Source organism: Phascolarctos cinereus, unplaced genomic scaffold (genome assembly GCF_003287225.1).
Source record: "Phascolarctos cinereus isolate Bilbo 61053 unplaced genomic scaffold, phaCin_HiC Scaffold_726;HRSCAF=1367, whole genome shotgun sequence".
NCBI classification, from domain to species: domain Eukaryota; kingdom Metazoa; phylum Chordata; class Mammalia; order Diprotodontia; family Phascolarctidae; genus Phascolarctos; species Phascolarctos cinereus.
The window spans coordinates 334,859,929-334,880,976 of NW_027556098.1; the positions used below are offsets into that span (position 1 = coordinate 334,859,929).

A 21,048-nucleotide genomic window follows, 5' to 3' on the forward strand; every position below is an offset into this window, starting at 1 on the left:
TACTAATAACAGGAAGTTATTTCAAAGGACACTTACCCTTGAGATAGAGGAACCTAAGATAACAGCCTGTAAGTGAAAATGCTAGAATATATAAAAGGGACTTAGTTGATCTTAATGTGCCTTTTTTTTTAAAAGCTGCTTGCTGTCTAATGCATAAAGCTAAATTAGGCTAGTCCGATTTGACTTTTGCATTTTTTCGATGCATAATTGTCCCAGATGCTTTTCTGTCCGTTTCCAACTCTAGTTAGAAAAAAAGTGCTTTTGTACACAAGAGAATTGAGATAAGTGAGGTTTTTTTTTAAAAGAAAATTAGTAATGTTGATTTCCCTTTCAAGAAAGGGGAAAGGATTACATAAGCAATTACTACAGTATAAACAAGCATATTAAGAAAGGACTGTTATGCTGATGAGGCCAGGGATATCTTAATTTGACTGAACTTCAGAGCTTGACCCTTAATGTTTCAATTAATTTTATTTTTAGAGAGCCATTAGTTTTAATTTATTAATTATTAAGATATATTAAATATTAACATATTAACAATAATTATTAATTTAAAATAATTTAATTTTAGAGAGACATGTTTTACTGACTAAAATGTAATATCAAAACTGTAGGGTTTTGCTACTGACAAATATATTTGAAAAAAAGCAAAGAATATAGGCTAGATGGATAAAGAACAATGACCTTTCCTCCACTTATGGTTCTGGCTCAAATTTATGTTCATACAAAGCCAGAGAAGATATTGAGAGTACCCTAGGTCAGATAATTGTTTGTGACAAGAGACTATGATTAATCTTCATGTGAGGTCACTTTGCCTGGTTTCTTAAAGTAGATAGTCTTGCTGTGACTAAACAGTTGTCAAACTGTACTTAATAGGAAAGGGCTTTTAGTCACTACCACATAGTGTACCAAAGGTGAGGGCTAAGAGGTAATCCTGAAGAGATAAAGCCCAGAAGCTAGTGAGATAAAAGCATTGCCCAGAAAACTCCAGAAAAGCAGGAGAAAGATATTTCTAGTAGATAATGGAGGACCCCGCAAGACAGGTGATGATGCCCAGGCCCAGAGAGAGCAGTGATTTCACTGTTAGACATCAGAAGAGCTGCAGGATTGGGCATGTGAGTTGCCCCTTCACACATGTGCTTTGACCACACATGTTCCTAACATGTATGCCCCCTTGTGGGTTGCTCCTTATCTGTGCCCACTCTTCTCACTTATGGTGTAGGTATTTGTGGGAAAGAGTTCCCAAAGTTTGGGGAAAAGATGTTCTGTTACTATTCTTCTTACTATGCTATCTTGTTAAATGTCTTTGCTTTGAATTATGTCCTCTGGCTGAGGATACAATATTCACTATAAAAAGGTAAACATATAGGGGGGAGCTATGGTTTTGAGTGGATATGGACCCATAGAATATTGAATAACTCAATTGCTTATGAAAAAGTCAGCCAGAACTTGCTTCTAGAACACAGATGATATTCTCACCTTTACACTTAACCATTCTTCTGAATAATATCCCAAAGAATATGGAAACTGTAAGTGATTAAATTGGGACTTAACCACTCTAAGGCAAGACATAGTGTCTTATTAGGGAAAGAATCTCTTGAACCAGGAAGGACAACTGAACAGAAGAGTTTAGACCTCTATCACTTCCTACCTGGAGGTGACCAACCTTAGAGCTAAGACACTGAGAGTGTCAAGGAGGAGAGGCTTCTGCCAATCCTGGGCTAAATTAGGCCGTTGCCCTAGATGAAAAAAACATTGTAACTCCAGCTGAAAAAATCACAGAAGTACTAACCAAGGTAGTGATCCATAAGTCAACCCATTCACAGAAGTGCTTTCCCCTGAAAAAAGCCCATAGGCCAAGGGACCTGTCCAGCCTAGCCTGGCTGCTGCACCCCCAGTACAAGGGCTCAGTAGCAGACCAGCCTCCCTGACACCATCCAGGCCATTGCCAGGCATCAGAATGGCCTGGCTGGCCCAGTCCAGCAGCTGAGAGACCTTTCTGTCCCAGCCCAGAAGCTGCCGAGTTCAGTGACCAGTCATTCGGCCCTGCCCAGCCGTAGCACCTGTGCCCACTGAGGAGCCAGCTCAGCAGTGAACTGACCCAAGCAGTTTTGACACCATATTCTACAGGAGGCAAGTCCAGCTGAGCCACCCATCCAGCTGAGATGCTGTGTCCTGTAAGGAGCCAGCCTAGCTGAGCAGTGGAGAAACTCATACACTATTGACATCATGTCTCGCAGCGAACTTCAGGATCCTCTGGATAAATAAGGGACATTGAGGCCCTGCAGTTTTGGAGTTGTGACTTGTCTTGGCTATGTGTATTCCATATACATGTGCCTCACTAACATTGCACTTTAAATTCATACCCTCTCTTGTCTTCAAAGACTATTTATTTGTGGAAAAGTGTGCACCTGGTGGTATGTAACTACTGTTTTTGCCATACCATTTTACTAAATGCCTTTGTTAAAGAATTCAGTCTCTTAGCTGATTGTTAAGGGAATGTAAACTGGTGGGGATTCATAATCTAGTGTTAGGAGGATAGCCATGCACAGGTTACCTACTCATGGAATCCTGAGAGTAGGAGCACCTTCCCCACTAGGGACTCAAAACTTCAGGTGCAACTTGGAGGGAAAGAACCTGTAAGGGTGTTAACTCTTAGCTATGCAGTTCAGTTAGGCCTGAATTTTAAGCCTTTCCTGTCTGATAAGACCTCCCAGAGTTAGGTTTCTAGTTTACAAGACTTCTGAAAAACCCAGAGCTACTTCCAACCCATGGGTGTGAATGTTTTACCTGATTTCTTGATGGTTTACTCCTATAGTGCTGGACTCCATGTATTTGCTCTTTAGAAATTAGAGGTATACAAAGAAAGGCCCACCATGTATTAATGTACATATTTCACCTGAACTCTCACTCAAATTTTCCCATGGGTTAATAATCTGATTGGCAAGTGAAAATATAGTTCTGAGACTAATTCTGATTGCATTTTCACATAAAAATTCCATAGTTCTTATAGAATTCCAAGGAAACACCTGTGTTTATTATTTGTTATATTTAGTGGTCATCACATAAAGTGGGAATTATTAGTAACCATGGTTCTAGAGTCAGATTATAATCGGTGTTTAGCATTAGCAGTATTAATTGTACAAATGACTTTTAATCATGGTCTTTTTCTGCAGCAACCTTAACAATTTGAATCTTGAGGGGAATGAACTAACATCTTTGCCACCTGGAATTTTGAAAATTTCCCCAGATATCTTTATTATAGAAAATAACTTCATACACCCTTTGTTTTGGAATGAGAATTCAAAAAATGATGCTCAAAGCCTCAAAGATCTGGCTCTCGTGTCTTTTGTCCAAAATCAACTATGGAAATTTTATGAGGTGCTCCCGTCTGAAATTAAGCAACAACTAATCATGTAAGCAAACTATGGAAACTTTTTATTGATGACAATTATTCTTCTATTGTGTCCTCAAGTAAAATATTTGGTATAATGGAAAGAACACTACATTTGAAATTAAATGATCTGTATTTGAATCTAACTCTCCCATTAAGTTACTAATGTGACCTTGAGCAAATTACTTAACCTCTGGGTGCTCATGTTTCCTCATCTATAAAATCAAAGTGTTGGATTTCGCCAAGTGGTTTCTATTAGGTCATCTTATTAGACCTAGATGACTGCATTTGATATAAGTGCTTTTGATATAAGGTTAACTAGAAATATTCCTCTGAGTTTTCTTCTGATACCAAAGAATCAACCAAGTGGTTTCTGTACCTGCAAAAGGGAGAAAACCTTCCCTTAGCTCCATTCCTCCATTATTTCATGAACTGGGGCTTATTCTCTATGTAAGCTGGAAATCACTTAACTGTAGCTGGCAGACATTGCACAATTACCAGTTAAAACTTTCTATTGGGTCTCTGAAGACATGGAAGAAAGTATTGGAGTGGGTCCATAGGAGCCATTTTTCTGCGTCTGGGATACTGTGCAAAGAAACGTGTTCTTCTTTGAGCAGAAGAGTTCAATAATAGAGTAAGCATGCATGCAGAAAGCTACCACTGCTCTTTCACGGGAATTCACAAACTCACTACCATAGTTTGGTAAGCCCATTAAGGGCTTTTCGTCCATAGTTTTCTGATGGAAGCTAATTTTTCTCTAATCAGTTAGACAACTAAATTCCTAAATACTTAATTCTTAAGCATTTTTATATGTTAAATGATAGACAACTCTTTTTAATTGATTGGTCTTTATCAACCTTATGAGATAGGCATGGACGTAAACTGATCCCAGTGTGATCTAGTAATGAATCCAACTGCCTCACATTTATCTGATCCAAGTTTCCTTCCTAGTTAACATAATAACCCTAAAAAATTTAAGTAGAGGAAGAGAAAAAAGGATAGTAAGAAAAAGGAGGAAAGAAGATCAATTAAGCCAGGAAGATCATGAAGGAGTGATAAAATAAGCAGTGACCAGAGAGGCTTCAAGGCCAGACTCCCAAGGGAGAAAAGGCAATGCAAAGACCATAGCACCAGAATTTTTGCAAATGGTCAGAGGAAAAAAGACTTTGAGGGTCCCTGGTAATTAAAATGAACAGAATGCATCATCATACACAAGGAAACAGGAACGAACATCTGTTAGTAATTGGCAGATGAGGCTCAGGAATTTTAGGGAATAACCAGTTAGAAACTAAAGGCAAAACGTGATTAAGCATCTTTAAAACGAGGGACCTGGTTTATTTTTTTAAAGTCCTTTGAGAGGTTTTTTTCCAGCTGTAAATCTATGATCCTGTGATTTTTTTGCTAGTATGCTTATATACGACCACAGTATAGAATGTTACTGTGATTCAGATGGTTGAAAAAGTTTAAGGTAAGGCAAACTCTCTTTGGGACTCATTGCCCTTCTATGAGAGATGAACAAGAGTGTGAACTACAGCAGTACAGCATAAATTATATACATGTCCGGCATGCCAGGGACATTTCTGTGTTGCATTGAATAGCAGTAGCTAAAAGCAAAAGTGAATATAACTACAGGGAACCAGGACTGTTGTTCTTACTAGGCTAGGCATCACCCAATCTAGAGAGAAGCTTGTATATAAACTCTAAGGGTTTCTAACGGGAACAATGTCTGCTTACACCCAGAATATAATTATTAGTAGACTTAGCCTATTTTTAAGGGCAAGGCCTCCAAGATAGTTTTAATCCTTGTTGGCACAAATGGGAGGGTTTGGAATAACTTTTGAAATCAAAGTTGTCTTCCCACCATTCAGTAATCATTGTCATATTCATTTAATAGATGAAGAAAGTAAGATTTAGCTATTTGCCTAAACCCTGCTGGAATAAGAAGGCATGTTAGTTTACTACCTGTACAGGGTGCTTAAATAACATGTCCCTTTTTTTCTAGCAGAAATAGTAACCCTCCTTCCCTCCACCCCCCCAAAAAAAAACGTTGACTAGGCCATTTGGTGCATTCTTTTCAGAAGATGGGTCACTTTTTTGAGTGTCGCATCATCCTAACCCACCAAATGAGGCCGTACGCCATTCCAGGGCTTCTAAATTATCAGTTAAGTCTCTGGGCTACTCATCTACTATTGCACAGGTAACTGCCAACAGTCACTGGACCTGGAATTGCCCTGAGGTGAGGGAATATAAGCCAGACTTCACCTAAAATTGACTTGCATAGACAAGAATGCTCATGAAATCTCTTGACATACAACTTGTAGATTCCCCACAGTGCAATAAATCTGTGAAATACCAGAATCTTTAACTTTTCTTCTTTGGGAGTGAAAATGAGAAAAATCTCCAATTAATATTACTTCTAAACCTCTAGCCTCTTAAAACTTACTGCTTAGCTTTGACCTATTCTATATAGGATAACACATCTCTTCTAGATCAGATCTTGGACCTAGGCAGGGCTAGGCAAAGTAGACCTATTGAGCAGAAGTTGCAGAGGAACTCAAAAAGAAACTTTTCAGAATTCTTTTTAAAGTCTTTGCAGCAAATATCTCTCTGTGTTAAGGGTCTGATATCTAATATATATGTATTCATATATGCACATGTGTATACACAATACAGTATATACATATAGGTATATTACATACACATGTATATATGTGTATGTGTATATATGTACGTGTGTACACATACACATGCACAATTTTAAGATCAAGAGCAATTCTGCAATGGAAAAGTGGTCAAAGGATGAGGGCAAACAGTTCCCAAAAGAATTACAAACTGTTAAACTACCATATGAAAGGTTGTTCCAAATTATTAATAAGGTGATAAATGCAAATCAAAACTACTCGAAGTTTTACAGCACTCCCAGCAAATTGACAAAGATGACAAAGGATGGGAGTAGTAGATTCTGGAAGCACTGAGGTAAGACAGACACATTAAACTATATGCTGTTGGTGGAATTATGAATTATCCCAACCATCTTGGAAAGCAATTTATACCAAAGAAGTGACTAAGTTTTTCATACCCTTTAGTTCTAGAGTTCCCACTGCTAGCATCCATACTAAGAATACCAGAGAGAGAAAGAAAAAGTCCCATGTACTTCATAATATTTATGATAGTGCTTTTTGTAATAGCAAAGAAAAAGAAGGAAGGAAAGAAGGAAGGAAGGAAGGAAGGAAGGAAGGAAGGAAGGAAGGAAGGAAGGAAGGAAGGAAGGAAGGAAGGAAGGAAGGAAGGAAGGAAAGAAAAATGAAAGATAGCGAGAGAGAGAGAAATGGTAGGAATGGGAGGAAGGAAGGAAGGAAAAAAGGAAGAAAGGAAGGAAGCATCTATTAAGTGCTTACAAATATTATCTCATTTTATCTTCACAACAACCTTGGGAGGTAGGTACTATTATTATCTCTATTTTAAAGTTGAGGAAACTGAAGTAGAGGTTAAGTAACTTACCGAGGATCACATAGCTGGTAAGTTGGAGGCCAGATTTGAACACAGGTTTTCCTGACTACAGGCCCAGCACTATATCTACTGTGTCATCTAGCTGCCTCTAGGAAGCAAAGTAGATATCCACCAGTTGGGGAATGGTTAAACAATTTTTTTTTTGGCTAGGCAGTGGGGTTAAGTGACTTGCCCAGGGTCACACAGCTAGTAAGTGTTATGTGTCTGAGGCCGGATTTGAACTCAGGTCCTCCTGAATCCAGGGCTGATGCTCTATCCACTGCACCACCTAGCTGCCCCCGTTAAGCAAGTTTTACATGAATATATTATTGTATTGTAAGAAGTGGTGAATATGAAGACTGCACAGAAACATGGAAACACTTACACGGGTACAAATTGAGCTAGGCAGGTCAATGACAAACACAGTGACTACAGCAATGTATATGGGAAGAGCAAAATAACAAAACTGAATGCTGTATAATGATATTTTTTTCTAAATAGAGATCTCCCCTTGCCCCTGCTTTCCAGCTTCCTTTTTGTGCATTGTCTCTCTCCCCTCATTAGATTCTAAGCTCCTTGAGGTCAGATACTGTCTTTCTTTTTCTCACTTGTATCCTCAGCACTTAGCACAGTACCCTGGCACATAGAGGGCACTTAATCAATCTTTATTGAATTGAATTGCCTTTTCTTCCTCCCATTCTCTCCCTATGTATACACACTGAGAAAACAAGAAAAACACCACCACCACACCCTGTAGCAAACAAGTATAGTCAAGTCAAAGAAATTTCTGTATTGACCATGTTGAGAAAAAAAAAAAGTTTCAATCAGCACTCCGAATATCCATCTCCTGATGGGTAGCCTGTTTCATCATCAGTCCCCTGGAATTATAGTTGGTCATTTTTTTGTCCAGAATTTCTAAGACTTTCATAGTTGCTCTTCTATACGATATTGTTGTTGTTGAACGAATTGTTTTCCTGGTTCTGTTTATTCCACTTTGCATCAGTTCATACAAGCCTTATCAAGTTTCTCTGAAACTATCCCCTTCATCACTTTTTACAGCATGATAGTATCGCATCATATTCGTATACTATACCATGTTCAGCCATTTCTCCATTGATGAGTGCTTTCTCAGTCACCAATTCTCAGTATCACAAACAGATATTCCATAAATAGTTTTGTGCATATAGGTCACTTCTCCCTTTCTTTGATCTCTCTGGAGCACAGACCTAGTAGCAATATTGCTGAATCAAAAGGTATGCACAGTTTAACAGCTTTTGGGGCCTACTTCCAAATTGCTTTCCAGAATGTCCAGACCAGTTCATAGATCCACCAATAGTAATTAATGCACCTATTTTCCCATAGCCCCTGTAGCGTTGTAATTTTTACTTCTTTAATAACTTTGCCAATCTGATGGGTATAAGGTAGAACCTCAAAGTTGACTTAACTTGCATTTCTCTAATTACTAGTGAATTAGAGCTTCTTTTTCAAATGACTATTGATAATTTGGATTTCTCATTTTGAAAACTACTTATTCATATCCTTTGACTATTTATCATTTGACTCTTATAATCTTCAATCAGTTTATATGTTTTATAAATGAGACCTTTACCAGAGGAATTTGCTGCAAAGATTTTTTTCCCCCATTTATCTGCTTATCTTCTAATGTTAGCCACATTGGTATTAAAATTGTTTCTTTTGCCCTCTGTGATACTTTCATTCTATTTTGGTCATGAATTCTTCCCCTCACCATAAATACTATAGGTAACCTCTTCTTTATTCCTAATTTGTTTATGATTTTACCCTATATGTCCAACTAATATATTCATTTAGAGCTCATATTGATCTATTGTGTAGAATGTTGATTTATGCCTAATTTTTGCTAATCTACTTTCCAGTTTTCCCGACATTTTTTAAAAATAGTGAGTTCTCATCCCAGTAGTGAGATCTTTGGGTTTACCAAACACTAGGGTGCTGTTCTCAGTTGCTTCTTTATGTTGTTATCTAATTTGTTCCTCTAATCAACTTCTCTCTCTTTTTAACAAGCTGTGTCAGAAGAAGAAATACGAGAATGTATTCCCCCTACTTACCTTGCGGAGGTGGGGAGTTATGTGTGTTCAAAATCATATACATTTTTAAATTCCTTTGATATGTTGGTTAGTTTTGCCGAAGGGCTTTTTTCCCCTTCTTTCTTTTTTATTCTTTGTTACAGGATGTGGCTTTCTGGGTAGAGGAGGGATATATTTGAGAATTATTATGTAAAAACAAAACAAATGAAAAATTTGAAAGTATGAAATATTATTTTCTGTAAATGTGCATGGCTTTCATACCAGAAAATTCTATTATCTATGGCATATACTTACATATTTTGTGAAGAATAAAATTACCTATATTAGGACAACGAGGACTCCAGTCATCTAGTAGACATTAACAGCAGAGAGGAACCACAAATTTCAAATGTAGGAGGGTGAAATTTCAAGAACCTTCTCTAAAACACATAAATTCCTTTTTTCTGTTTTATTTTGTTGTTATTACTGTGAGTTGCAGCTTTGAGTTCTCATTAGGACGTGGAAAATCTCTTAATGTCTCTACTGAAATAAGATCACAAACTCATAGGATCACAGGAATTAGAGCTAGAAGGAACTTGTCTTTGGCATTATTTGTCTTACCCAGGCCACAGGGCTGATTGGATGCATGCCATTAATGATTTTAAAAGTTTAAGTAGCTTTTAGTCTTCAGGAGCCAGGACAGATAAGCTAAATGCTTTTATTTTGGTGGGGAAGAGGAGAATTTTACATAAACTAATATCAAGAATAGTGTTTGATATGTGAAGAACTGTTATTCTTATGGGGACTTTTGTTGTTGACCTGTGTGTATCTCCATAAGTGGGGACCTAGAAAACTGCATTTGTGTATCCTTTGCAGAGTGTTTGTATTTAGTAATTTAGTTTGTATGGGGGGGGGGGGCGCGTTCTTTTGTTTGTATCTAAAAAAAAAATACTTGACTAATCAATTCATTCTTTCCAGATTGTGAGTTTGGGTTTGGGGTCAGTTGTAGTTGACCTAAGATAGGACTTAATGAGTCATTTAGTCCAGTCCCCTCATTTTTCAGATGAAGGAACAGACCCAGAAAAATGACATGACTTCCCCAGGGTAACATGGGTAATTACTGGCAGAGTTACCGTTTAAGCCCAAGTCTTTGGACTACAAACCTTTCAATTACCCATTGTTGCCTCCCATTTTAAAATTAATCACATAGTCAGGATAGACTATATTTGTTGGCTTGGTTTTGTGATGTTAGCTTGAAATAATATCATAATTATAAATAATAATAAATAGTAGCCATAATAGAATACTTGAAGGTTTCCAAAGCACTTTACATATGCTGTCTCATTTAATCCTCACAACAGTTCAGGGAGGTAGCTACTATTATTATCCTCATTTTACAGATAAGGAAACTAAGGCTGAGGGAGGTTAAAACATTTGCCCAGAGTCACATAGCTACTAAGTTTCTGAGGAAGAATTTGAATTCAGCTCTTCCTGACTGCAAGTCCAGTCTTCCATATACTGTGCCACCTATCAATAATAAAGAATGCTATGGTTATTGTTATTTATGTCACTTATGTAAAACAAATGCAGCCCGAAAGTGATTTCTGTCCCACACTTAGCACAGTGCCTTGGCCGTAGTAGGTACTGAATAAATATTTCACTGAATTGAAGTGAATCTAATGTCTGTCAGTCATACTGCAAGAGAGAGACAGACAGGGATAGAGAGAGACAGAGACAGACAGACAGACCGAGGAGACAGAGGGAATAACTTCGGAAATGTTACTTCAGGCACACAGCAAGGCTGAACTTAGAGCCAATTCCTCATTATTGTTAGACAGTTGGGTATTGCTCATAAATTACTGAAAGCGTAGCTCACCACACCAGATGTACCAAGGGAACACATGCTGCTGGTTTTCTTTCCCAGACCATAGTCCCACAAAGCATAAGAATGCACACATAGCTAAAACATATTACCTACTACCACAACTAAACTGTTTCTCTACTGCAAAAATCCCAGCTGACCCTTCTTTTTTCTTATAGTACAGTGGAAAGAATAGTAGCCATTGAGTGAGAGGCCCTGGGTTCAGATCTTACCTCTGACGCTGACTCTTCCTTCCCTAGACGTCTTCTTCCTCATCAGTAAAAGAAGAGGGTTGGACTCAATGGCTCCTGAGATGCCCTCTAGCCTGTGATCTGTCATCTTCATATTCTAACCACTGGTTCTGCCATGTCATAAAGAGACCGGTTGAAACCTCAGTGCCAGTGATGGTTACCTCGCTTCACTTGTTTAAACTCGTGGGTTGTTTGTAGTTTCCATAAGTATAGAAATTCTCAGGCCTTCTCCCAGTGTCATCAATAACAAATGTATCTTCCCCCATCATCGGCTTTGGCGTTGCCTTCTCCATCCTGCTAACAAAGTCTGGAACTTGTACCTTGCTGCACTTTTACATTGCCATTGGGTGCTTGCATCGTTTCCCTCTGGTAAAAGCATAAAAACAAAAAGGACTAGGAAAAGAAAAGAATATTCCAGAAAAAAAGGAACAGAAATGTCCTCACTTTGCCATTTTTCCAACACAAGTTGTAAAAAAAAATTTTAGAACGCTTGATTTAGTGTGGCAAATGAAGATGTTTTATGCAAAGTATCTAACACTGAAAGAAGGACCATATTGTTCTTTCCTGTGATGACTTCCAGCATTAATTCCTTTCTTTTCTTCATTCTCCTAAAGTCTTGTCAAATCTTCAGATCTTTCTCATTACACATGATAAGTGCTTAATAAATGCTTGTTGACTTCTCACAGCTGTACCTTTTGTCCAAGCCTAACCAATTCATGTTGGTTATTTGTATTGGTCTCACATCTAGCTTCCTTGCTTTGAAAATCATCTAACTTGAGATTGGCCTACATAGATAACAAAGCATCTTCTTTGATCAAGAACCAGAGAGTGGTAAGAAACCTCTAAGAGATGACTCACTCATCATTTTTATCTGTCCCTCTCCTATAATAATTATAGTTCTATGGTCTATAATAATTATAGTTCATTCATATCAAAACCAAATTTCTCTAATAAATTCCATGCTTTAAGACTTGTCACCAGTGGGCACTACCGCTTTTTCCCCTTCTGCCAACCTAACTTTCCATATTTTCTCCCCTTGAAGTGTTCACTCCAACCAAGCCTACCTGGTTATCCTTGCACATTGAACCACTAGACCTGCCCTGGGAAGGGTCAGTGGCCTGAAATGTGCCATCTTTGGACATAACAGAGGGAAATGTTAAATTAATTTTAGTAGTCAGAAGCCCATGGAATCAGTTTGTGTTGATACCAGTATTGTGTAAGTTGGTTACTATGAAATATAGCTGTATAGTGATTTTGTTTCCTAAATGTGAAATGCTTATTGTGGATACCGCTCAGTTAGAAATTAATCACAAACTGCTCTATGACTTCTCCTTTATTGCTGTTTTAAATTGTTATTCAATTTTAATTCTCTTCTCTTTTCATGTGCACCTAGGTGGCTCAGTGGATAGAGCACTGGCCTTAAATGAGGAAGACTCGAGTTCAAATCCAGACTCAGACATTTGTTAGCTGTGTGACCCTGGGCAAGTCACTTAACCTCTGTCTGCTTCAGTTTCCTCAGTTGTAAAATGAGGATAATAGTAATGTATACCTCCCAGGGTTATCGTAAGGATCAAATGACGTGATATTTATAAAGCACTTTGCAAGCCTTAAAGCACTATGTAATTGCAAGTTATTATTATTTCTTTTTATCTTTCCAACTACATTTTAAAATCACTGAGGCCAGGGATCATATCTTTTGTTTCTTCGTATTGTCTATGGTACTTAAGAGCATCCTATGTAGTAAACATTCAGTGAATATCAAGTAGTTTACAGATTTGATTTCTCTGTTTCAGCTTTAATGTGTGTGACTACTGCCAAGGCCCTTTGTATGGCAAAGGACTTCATCTCATTCGACCCTTTGATGTTTTTAATATTCAGCTCCTTCCCATCTTGTTTAATGTCTGCTCTCCAAGATGCTACAGGTACACAAAGCGTGATCCAAATATCTTGAATCTTTTGACCAGACGATATTAAAGTCATGCCCTTGTTAAGAAAACAGAAGTTCTACTTCCTGAATTGGGAAATTTTGCAGTCTACAAGTTCTAGTAATATCTCTTAAGGAATCTAACTTTGGTGCAGTTACTGTACTTCAAAATATGGACCTATTAACCTGAATCTTCTGTATAATCCAGGAGCTTTATACAAGTTTATCATTAATAGGAATCACTGGCTATTTCTGAAGGAAGAATTTGTGTCACTGGAAAATATGGAGACAAGGATAATTTTTTTTTCGTTATATATTCTACGTAATCAGAAAAATGTATTATAATCTCTAACAATAAATGTTTTCTGCGTTTAACCTTTTTACCTATAACCTGCTTCTAAGTTAAGAAACAAGTGTGTGATAATGAAATGTGATTTATGCTCATTATGGTTTCAGGTTGCTGAATCTGTGATCTCATCATTTTGAACTACTGTATATAGTGTCTAAAACATGGGTGTATCCAGTCCCATCTGCACATTGAATGAACTTTATATTTAGCTTTATTTTTGCTTTTGTTTTTAAAAATAATTTATTGTATATGTCTTTAAATGATAACAAAACCAAGCATACATTTATAATTACTTATTCTTAAAATATATGTTATAATGTATAATATGTCTATAATAGCTTATCTTCTCCCATTCTCTATTTGTTCCTTTATTTTTGTATTTCTGTATACTGTATATACATTTTTCTATTTACATAGTTGTAGTTTGTGTGTATACTGCTCTCTGGGTTATGCTTTCCATTATACACATATTCCTTTATAAGATATGTTGATATTACAGATGATTAAGTCATTAACAAATATTTAGGGGCTGGGTTGGGGTTTTTTTTTGCTATTTTAACATATGATAGTATTTTGATAAGGATAAATGTAAGGATTAGACCTGTGGTTTCATTGGTATGGGAACTCAGAGTAAGGAGTCTCAGGAAGACATAGATTCAAATCCTGCCTCTAATGGGTACTGGTTATGGGAATCCAAACAAGTATTTTGATATAACATAAAACTGAAAAATTTATTATGGCATAGAATCAAAATGACAACTAAGGTGGGACACCAGGAGGTTTGTCTCAAGTTCCCCATTTTAGATATCATTAATAGCACTTGCTATCATTTAGAACTAGAAATAAGAGAATTTAGTGCCTGGTTAGCAAGAATAATAAATTTTTAAAAGGAATCAGTCAACTATGGTAAGCTCCTTTCATGTCCTCCTCTTCTCCTCTTTCCCTCCACCCTAGGCTCCCCAGAAGCCCACCCCTAACAATTACAGGGTAGTCCAACTTCCCACAAATTAGGTAGGCAAATGATAGCTAGATAGATACATAGCTAGGTAGAAAGATAGACAATAGATTTACAGAGCACTTAGCAAATGCTAATTGCTAAGAATAAAAATACAGCAAAGCAGTCTTCTCACTAAAAGAGCTTACATTCTAATGGGGAAGACAGTACCTAAAGGGGATCTAGATAGGGGGAGGAGGGAACAGATAATCAGAAAGTGGTATAGAGGCCTTGTTCTATGAAAGACGTGGTTAAAGGTCATCTGTGGAGTTCTGATTCCACTTCTTGTGGTCTTATCATCCCTCTTCTCTAGCTCCAGACTCAGCTGCAGTTCTTGGTTGAGATATCATTCTGTTCTTTCAGAAAGAGCAGTGACCTCTTAACCTAGGCCTGGCAGAAGCCTCCTCTATTCTGCTCCCTAGGGGCGTGTATAGATAGAGGGCATATCCTTAACCAAAAGAAAGGAGGAAGGTATCACACCCAGGAGTCTTGGTCTTAGCTTGGTCAATAGCTCATGGTTCCCAAAGAATACAATAGGAGGGGAATCCCCTGTCAGTAAAGCACAGGGTTCAGGCCTTTGGCATTTGCTCTCTTTGTTTTATAAAGGTGGAGAGTCCTGCCTGTGAAGGTATGACTGCCAAAGGTCCTAGTACCAATCTATTAACATTTATTACTATGTACCAGGCACTGTGCTAAACATTGGGGTAGAAAAAGAGGGGAAGACAATCCCTGTCCTCAAAGAGCTCACAATAGAACATATATATCAAGCTATATATGGAATAAATGGGAGATAATTAACAGAGTGAAGGCACTAGAGTTAAGAGGGATTGGGGAAAGGTTTCTATAGAAGGTGGGATTTTAGTTGGGACTTAAAGGAAGGCTGGGAGGTCAATAGTTGCATTCCAGGCATGGCAGACATCCAGAGAAAATGCCCAGAGCTGAGAGATGGCGTATCTTGTTTGTGGAAGAGCCAGGAGGCCAGTGTCACCAGATCGAAGAATATGTGGTGGGAAGTAAAGTGAAAGAAGACTGAAAAGGTAGGAGGAGGCTAGATTATGAAGGGCTTTGAGTGCCAAACAGAGCATTTTGTATTTGATACTGGAGGCTATAGGAAGCCACTGGAGTTTATTGATTAGGGGCCTAAATTTTAGGAAAATCACTTTAGTGGTTGAATGGAAGATGGATTGGAGTGGGGAGAGACTTGAGGAAGATATCTACCAGCAGCCTACTGCAATAATCCAGGCATGAGGTGATGAGGGCCTGCACTAGAGTGGTGGGAGTTTGGGAAGAGAGGAGGGGGTATATTTAAGAGATGTTACAAAAGTGAAATGCCTTGGCTACAGATTGGATATGGGAATGGGGAGAAGAGGGGTAAGAGATAATGAGGAATCCAAGGTGATTCCTTGTCAGCCTGAAGGACTGGAAGGATACTCTCTACAGTAATGGGGAAGGTGAGGAAGGTTTAGGAATGAAATGAGTTCTGTTTTGGATATAGAGAGTTAAGATATCTACTGCCTTAGTCAGCAAAATTCTTCCTTATATAGGGCTGGGTCCCCTTGGTGAAAGACTTCACCTTATTTATGGTGACTAATCAGTTTACTTCCCAAATCGTCATCTCTGTAGGCTAGGCCATAACCAGTCAATGGCCATTTCCCCAGTAATTACCAAACAGCTCTGGGATTCAGGGTTCCCCCATTTTTAAGTCTCTCTAGTTGGTTTATGCAATTGAGTGTGGGTAGAGAAAAAGTACAGGGACAATTCATGCTTTGGAGACAAGTTCAATGTCTCAGCTGTTAGCTCATCTGCTTACCTGGCTTTTCATATGAAAATAAAGTCTCACATTCAGAGTCTCACATTCTTTACTTAGCCTATTCAAAATTGTATACCCTGAGATACAAAATGACTCACTCAAATTTAACAGATCACCTTTTACAAAATACAAATGCAATCTGAGTGGGATTGAATTTACACTTTATAAAAGGTGAACCTAGTTGTATATAGAATGATGAAAATCTACAGTTGCCAGAAAATGCAAGAAAGTCTTTTATAGGAGGGAGGAAGAGAATTTGGAACTTAAATTTTTTTTAAAAGGATGTTAAAAATTTTGAAAAAAGAAAAAGACATCTGAGGATGACATCTAAACTGACAACAGTTTAAGGGCATAAGAATGGACTCTAGAAAGACACCCATCCGTGAAGCCCATCAGAGAGCTGCGTTTAAGAACTTCATGAGGCTACTACCAAGGGAGAAAAGGATTTCTAGTAATCAGGATGGATGAAACCTTTGGCCTCATATCTTCCTTCTATATCCTTCACTATCAGTTGTGCTGTAAGTTTGAGCTCCCTAGCTTACCCTAGGGACTATGTATATGTGTAAGGAGAGAGAGCACTCCCAGTTTGGGAATATTGTTTTTGTAACAACTGACTTTTCTATACCTACTTATTTAATACACTGTCTAAAAGCTAAAATAAAGGAAAGAAAGAAAATCTATTACTTGACCAAAGAAGAGATTGTCTTATGGTGACTGGAGACTCTTTATGGAAAGATATGTAGTCACTCATAAGTCACTTCGGTTTTTTTTGTTTGTCTGTTTGTTTTTTTAGTGTAGGCAATGGGGTTAAGTGACTTGCCCAAGGTCACACAGCTAGTAAGTGTTATGTGTCTGAGGCTGGATTTGAACTCAGATCCTCCTGTCTCCAGGGCCGATACTCTATCCACTGCTCCACCTAGCTGCCCTTTCATAAGTCACTTTGATACTATCAACTGAGGCTTATGTTGTACTGTGGGATATATAGAAATAGCTGTGTGACAGAGTGGATAGAATGTGGACCTTGGGGTAAGGAAGACTAGAGTTCAAACCTCTTCAATTCTTAGCCAAACTTGTTGTCTCTTTGCAGGGTCTGTGCATGATAGATATGCCAAAGAATAAACTCAGTGATCCACAAGTGCAACTCCATGTCATAATCTGAGCAATATAAACCTTTCATCCATTTTGTGTTTCCACTATGGGTAGCTAGAATGATCTCTTTAAAATGTCCATGGATCTCATTTAAGATGCACACACATATGTCCATGCACATATAATATATCATAGAAATGCTTGTTTTATTCCACAAATTGAAAATAAATTTTAAAAATTTAAAAAAAAGATACATGGTGCTTTCAGACTTGATGTAATCAATACTATCCATAAACAGTAAGTAGAGAGAATTCAAAAAAAAGAAACCCGTTCAAGTGTACACAAGATTTAGCAGTTATAATCAGATGAAAAAATACTCTAAGTCACAATTGATTAGAGAAATGCAAACAACCTCACACCTATCAGATTGGCTAATGTGACAGAAAAGGAAAATGACATGTTGGGGGTAACATGGAAGAATAGGGACACTGATGCATTGTTGGTGGAGTTGTGAACTGATCCAACCATTCTGGAGAACAATTTGGAAGTATGCCCAAAGGGCTATAGAACTGTACATACCCTTTAACCCAGCAACACTACTACTAAGTCTTATATCCCAAAGTAATCAAAGGAAAAGGAAAAGGACCTATATGTACAAAAATATTTATAGCAGCTCTTTTAGTGGTGGCAAAGAATTGGAAATTGAGAGGATGCCTATCAGTTGGGGAATGGCTGAACACATTGTGGTATATGATTATGATGGAATATTATTGTGCTATAAGAAATGATAAGCAGGAAAAACCTGGGACAACTCACATGTACTGATGCAAAGTGGATAATGTACACAGTAACAGCAATATTGTATGATGATCAACTGTGAATGACTTAGCTATTCTTGGCAATTCAATGATCTAAAACAATTCCAAAGGACTTATGATGAAAAATGCTATTTACCTCCAGAGAAAGAACTGATGCAGATTGAATACAGATTGAAGCACACTTTTTTTCTTTATTATTCTTGGTTTTTTGGTCAGTGTTTTCTTTTGCAATGTGACTAATATGGAAATGTTTTGTATGACCATACATGTATAAATGATATGAAATTGCCTGCCTTCTCAAGGAATGGGGAGGGGAAGGAGAGAATTTGGAACTTAAAATTTAAAAAAAAAATAATTTTTTGTTTACATGTAATTGAGAAAAAATTAAATTACAATTAAATTAAAAAGAAGAAAAATGATTTGCTACCCATAAAGGAATAGAAAATGTCAAAAATGACATTCTAAAAGGCAAATAATATAGGCTTACAATAAAGAATCATTTATTCAGAACATTCTTCGGGGGGGAAATGGAACTTTAATGAAATAGAAGACTTCCAGGAATTCCTCATGAAAAGACTGGAACTGAGTAGAAACTTTGAGATACAAACTCAGGAGTAAAGAGGAACACGGAAATTAAATATAAGTGAGCAATCAGAAATAGACTTTATAAGGATGAAGTGTTTGCTTTCTAATGAGGGGAGGGGGTAGAGATGATACAAACATTCCTGAAGAACCATCAGGGGCCATTGAGAGAATCAAATAAGATGGAGGGTTTGGAAGTGATGTTTGTCATATTTTGATGATCTTAAAAGAAGAAAAGAAAGGGAGAGGGAAGAGGATACACTAGGGAAGAAAAAAGGAATGAGGCAGGAGTGCAAAAGTAGAAGTTTTTACAAACGAGGTCCAGGCATCACTTGAAATTCTCTTTTATCTGAACTGGTCAAAGGAAGTTAGAACACATTTTTGGTATAGGAATATATTTTATTCAAAACAGAAACTGGGAAGGGTAGAAGGGGTCAGAATATGAATATGAAAAGAGAGAAAAGAGAGCAGGGTGCTGAAAATCACAGAATTTCAACATCCATTTTTAAAGCTTTCAGTTAAAGAAAGGTAGCAGGGGCCTTATTGGATCTCACTCGCTACACTAACAAGATAAGAGGATTAAAAGCTTTCTTTTGATGAGATCCGGCACTGTGTTGGTTGCTTCTTCATGAAATCTTGCTTTTGGAGTCCTGCTACATGCTGGAAGCACTGAATATTAAAGCTGGAATTATCACTGATTCCAACTGCCTCCTTTTACACGTAGGAACCTGAGGTCCAAAAAGATAAAATAACTTGTCTGTGTGCCTATTGTTCAGTCATTTCAGTTGTGTCTGACTCTTTGTGACCCCATTTGAGGTTTTCTTGGCAAAGATACTGGAGTGGTTTGTCATTTCCTTCTCTAGCTCATTTTTACAGATGAGGAAAATGAGGCAAATAGGATTAAGTGACTTGCCCAGGGTGACACAGTTAGTGAGTGCCTGAGGCCAGATTTAAACTCAGGTCTTCCTGACTGCAGGGCCTCCCCCTCCCTGCATTCTATCCAGTTCTATACCTAGCTTGCCCATGTTGACACAGTGACAAATTTTGGGCTCAAACTCTAGTCCTTTGACTCTTGGCTCAGACCTTGCTGATAATCATTACATTCTACCCATCCATGGTGTGAATTTGCCTGTCACAACTCTCAAGAGCTGCCTCCCGCCAGAGTTCCTTCCCCCAAGCATCAGCACAATAACCCCTTGCACCTAGCAGACCAGAAGGATAGCAGGATGATTCCAGAGTCACCATTTTGGAATTACTATAGCCTTGATTTGGTGCAAGGAGAGACAATTTATAAATAAGAATGCATAGTCCTTGTGATAACCTGGAACAGTTATGAATAACCTTGCTATATTTTTGGAGGAAGTTCCTGGATGTTTGATCCTGTAGCAGGAAAAGGATATTTATCATATATTACAAGATTTTCTCAACACTAAGACTTTATTTAGCTTAATTCATATATCCCTTTGGAAAACTTGTGTCATCTTATTCATGAAATATAACAGGGAGGATCTGGGACCCAGTGGTGTACTCTATTTGAAAGATCACAAGACTTGGAGTCAGAAGAACTTGGTTCATGTACTTGTTTTACTCCTTTTGAGCTGTGCAACCTTGGGCAATTTATTTCACCTCTCTGAGCATTATAACTTTCCTCATCTGTAAAATGGAGATGATAATTAATTGGCCTGCCTACTTCACAGGCATGTTGCGTGAGTCTGTGTGATTGGAGATAATGGGTTTAAAGCATTTTGTACACATGAAATACTCTATGTATGTGAGTTATTATCATAGTTATCCTGTAATGTCATTTAAGATTGTTATTGATAGAAGAATTCAGCCTGATTTTCTAACGTGATTTTTCTGTGGGTTTGGTTTCACATAACTCTTGTATAATATATATTCTCTATACTCCAAAGTGAAGTGGATTAAAGGTACTCAGAACCTTTCATCAGTTAGCTTTGTCCATGTGCTTTTAATTTGGGGACAAGGTACTAAAATATAAGAACTATCTGTGTAATTTATAGTAATGTAAAAATTGGCTCTGCAAAGCAGATCAATGATTGCCTGTCTCTGAAAGGGATTGGGTCCAGACTTCAGAGAGAGAGAGATAGGAGTCTCCACGATGCACCCACCTAATTGGGGAACACTCTGCTAAGGCCCAGAATTTCCTCTTAATCACAGCTGAAAAAATGATCCTCTTGGTTCAGAAAGCAAGAGGATAGATGGTCTTATGACAGCATTCCGCCCAGGACATTTCCTTTCCTTCCTCTTGGGAGAGTGGGCAACCTAAATGGAATTTTCCAATTTCATTTTCTCTTTCTTATGGCAACCTACCAAGAAATAATCACAAATTGATCTACAGCCTCTTCCTTGGCAAGACTCAAGAAAGCTGAAATTGTCCTTGCATTCAGATTACAAGTGCATCCTTTCCCTCAGCTCTGTTTG

The 21,048-nt window shown here is 37.8% G+C and overlaps 1 protein-coding gene across 4 annotated transcripts in view; it reads left to right on the forward strand.

Moving 5' to 3' along the window:
* The window catches only part of LRRC63 (leucine rich repeat containing 63), a 61,487-nt gene extending 40,936 nt beyond the window's left edge, over positions 1-20,551 (forward strand). For 3 of the 4 annotated variants that reach the window (XM_020993738.2, XM_020993736.2, XM_020993737.2), the window contains exons 9-10: positions 3,177-3,416; positions 12,834-20,551. In XM_020993738.2, the coding sequence (XP_020849397.1) occupies positions 3,177-3,416; positions 12,834-13,014 (421 nt within the window). In that variant the 3' untranslated portion in view covers positions 13,015-20,551. The remainder of the gene's footprint in view (positions 1-3,176; positions 3,417-12,833) is intronic. The other variant, XM_020993740.2, reaches the window with a different exon arrangement.
* The last annotated feature ends 497 nt before the right edge of the window (positions 20,552-21,048 follow it).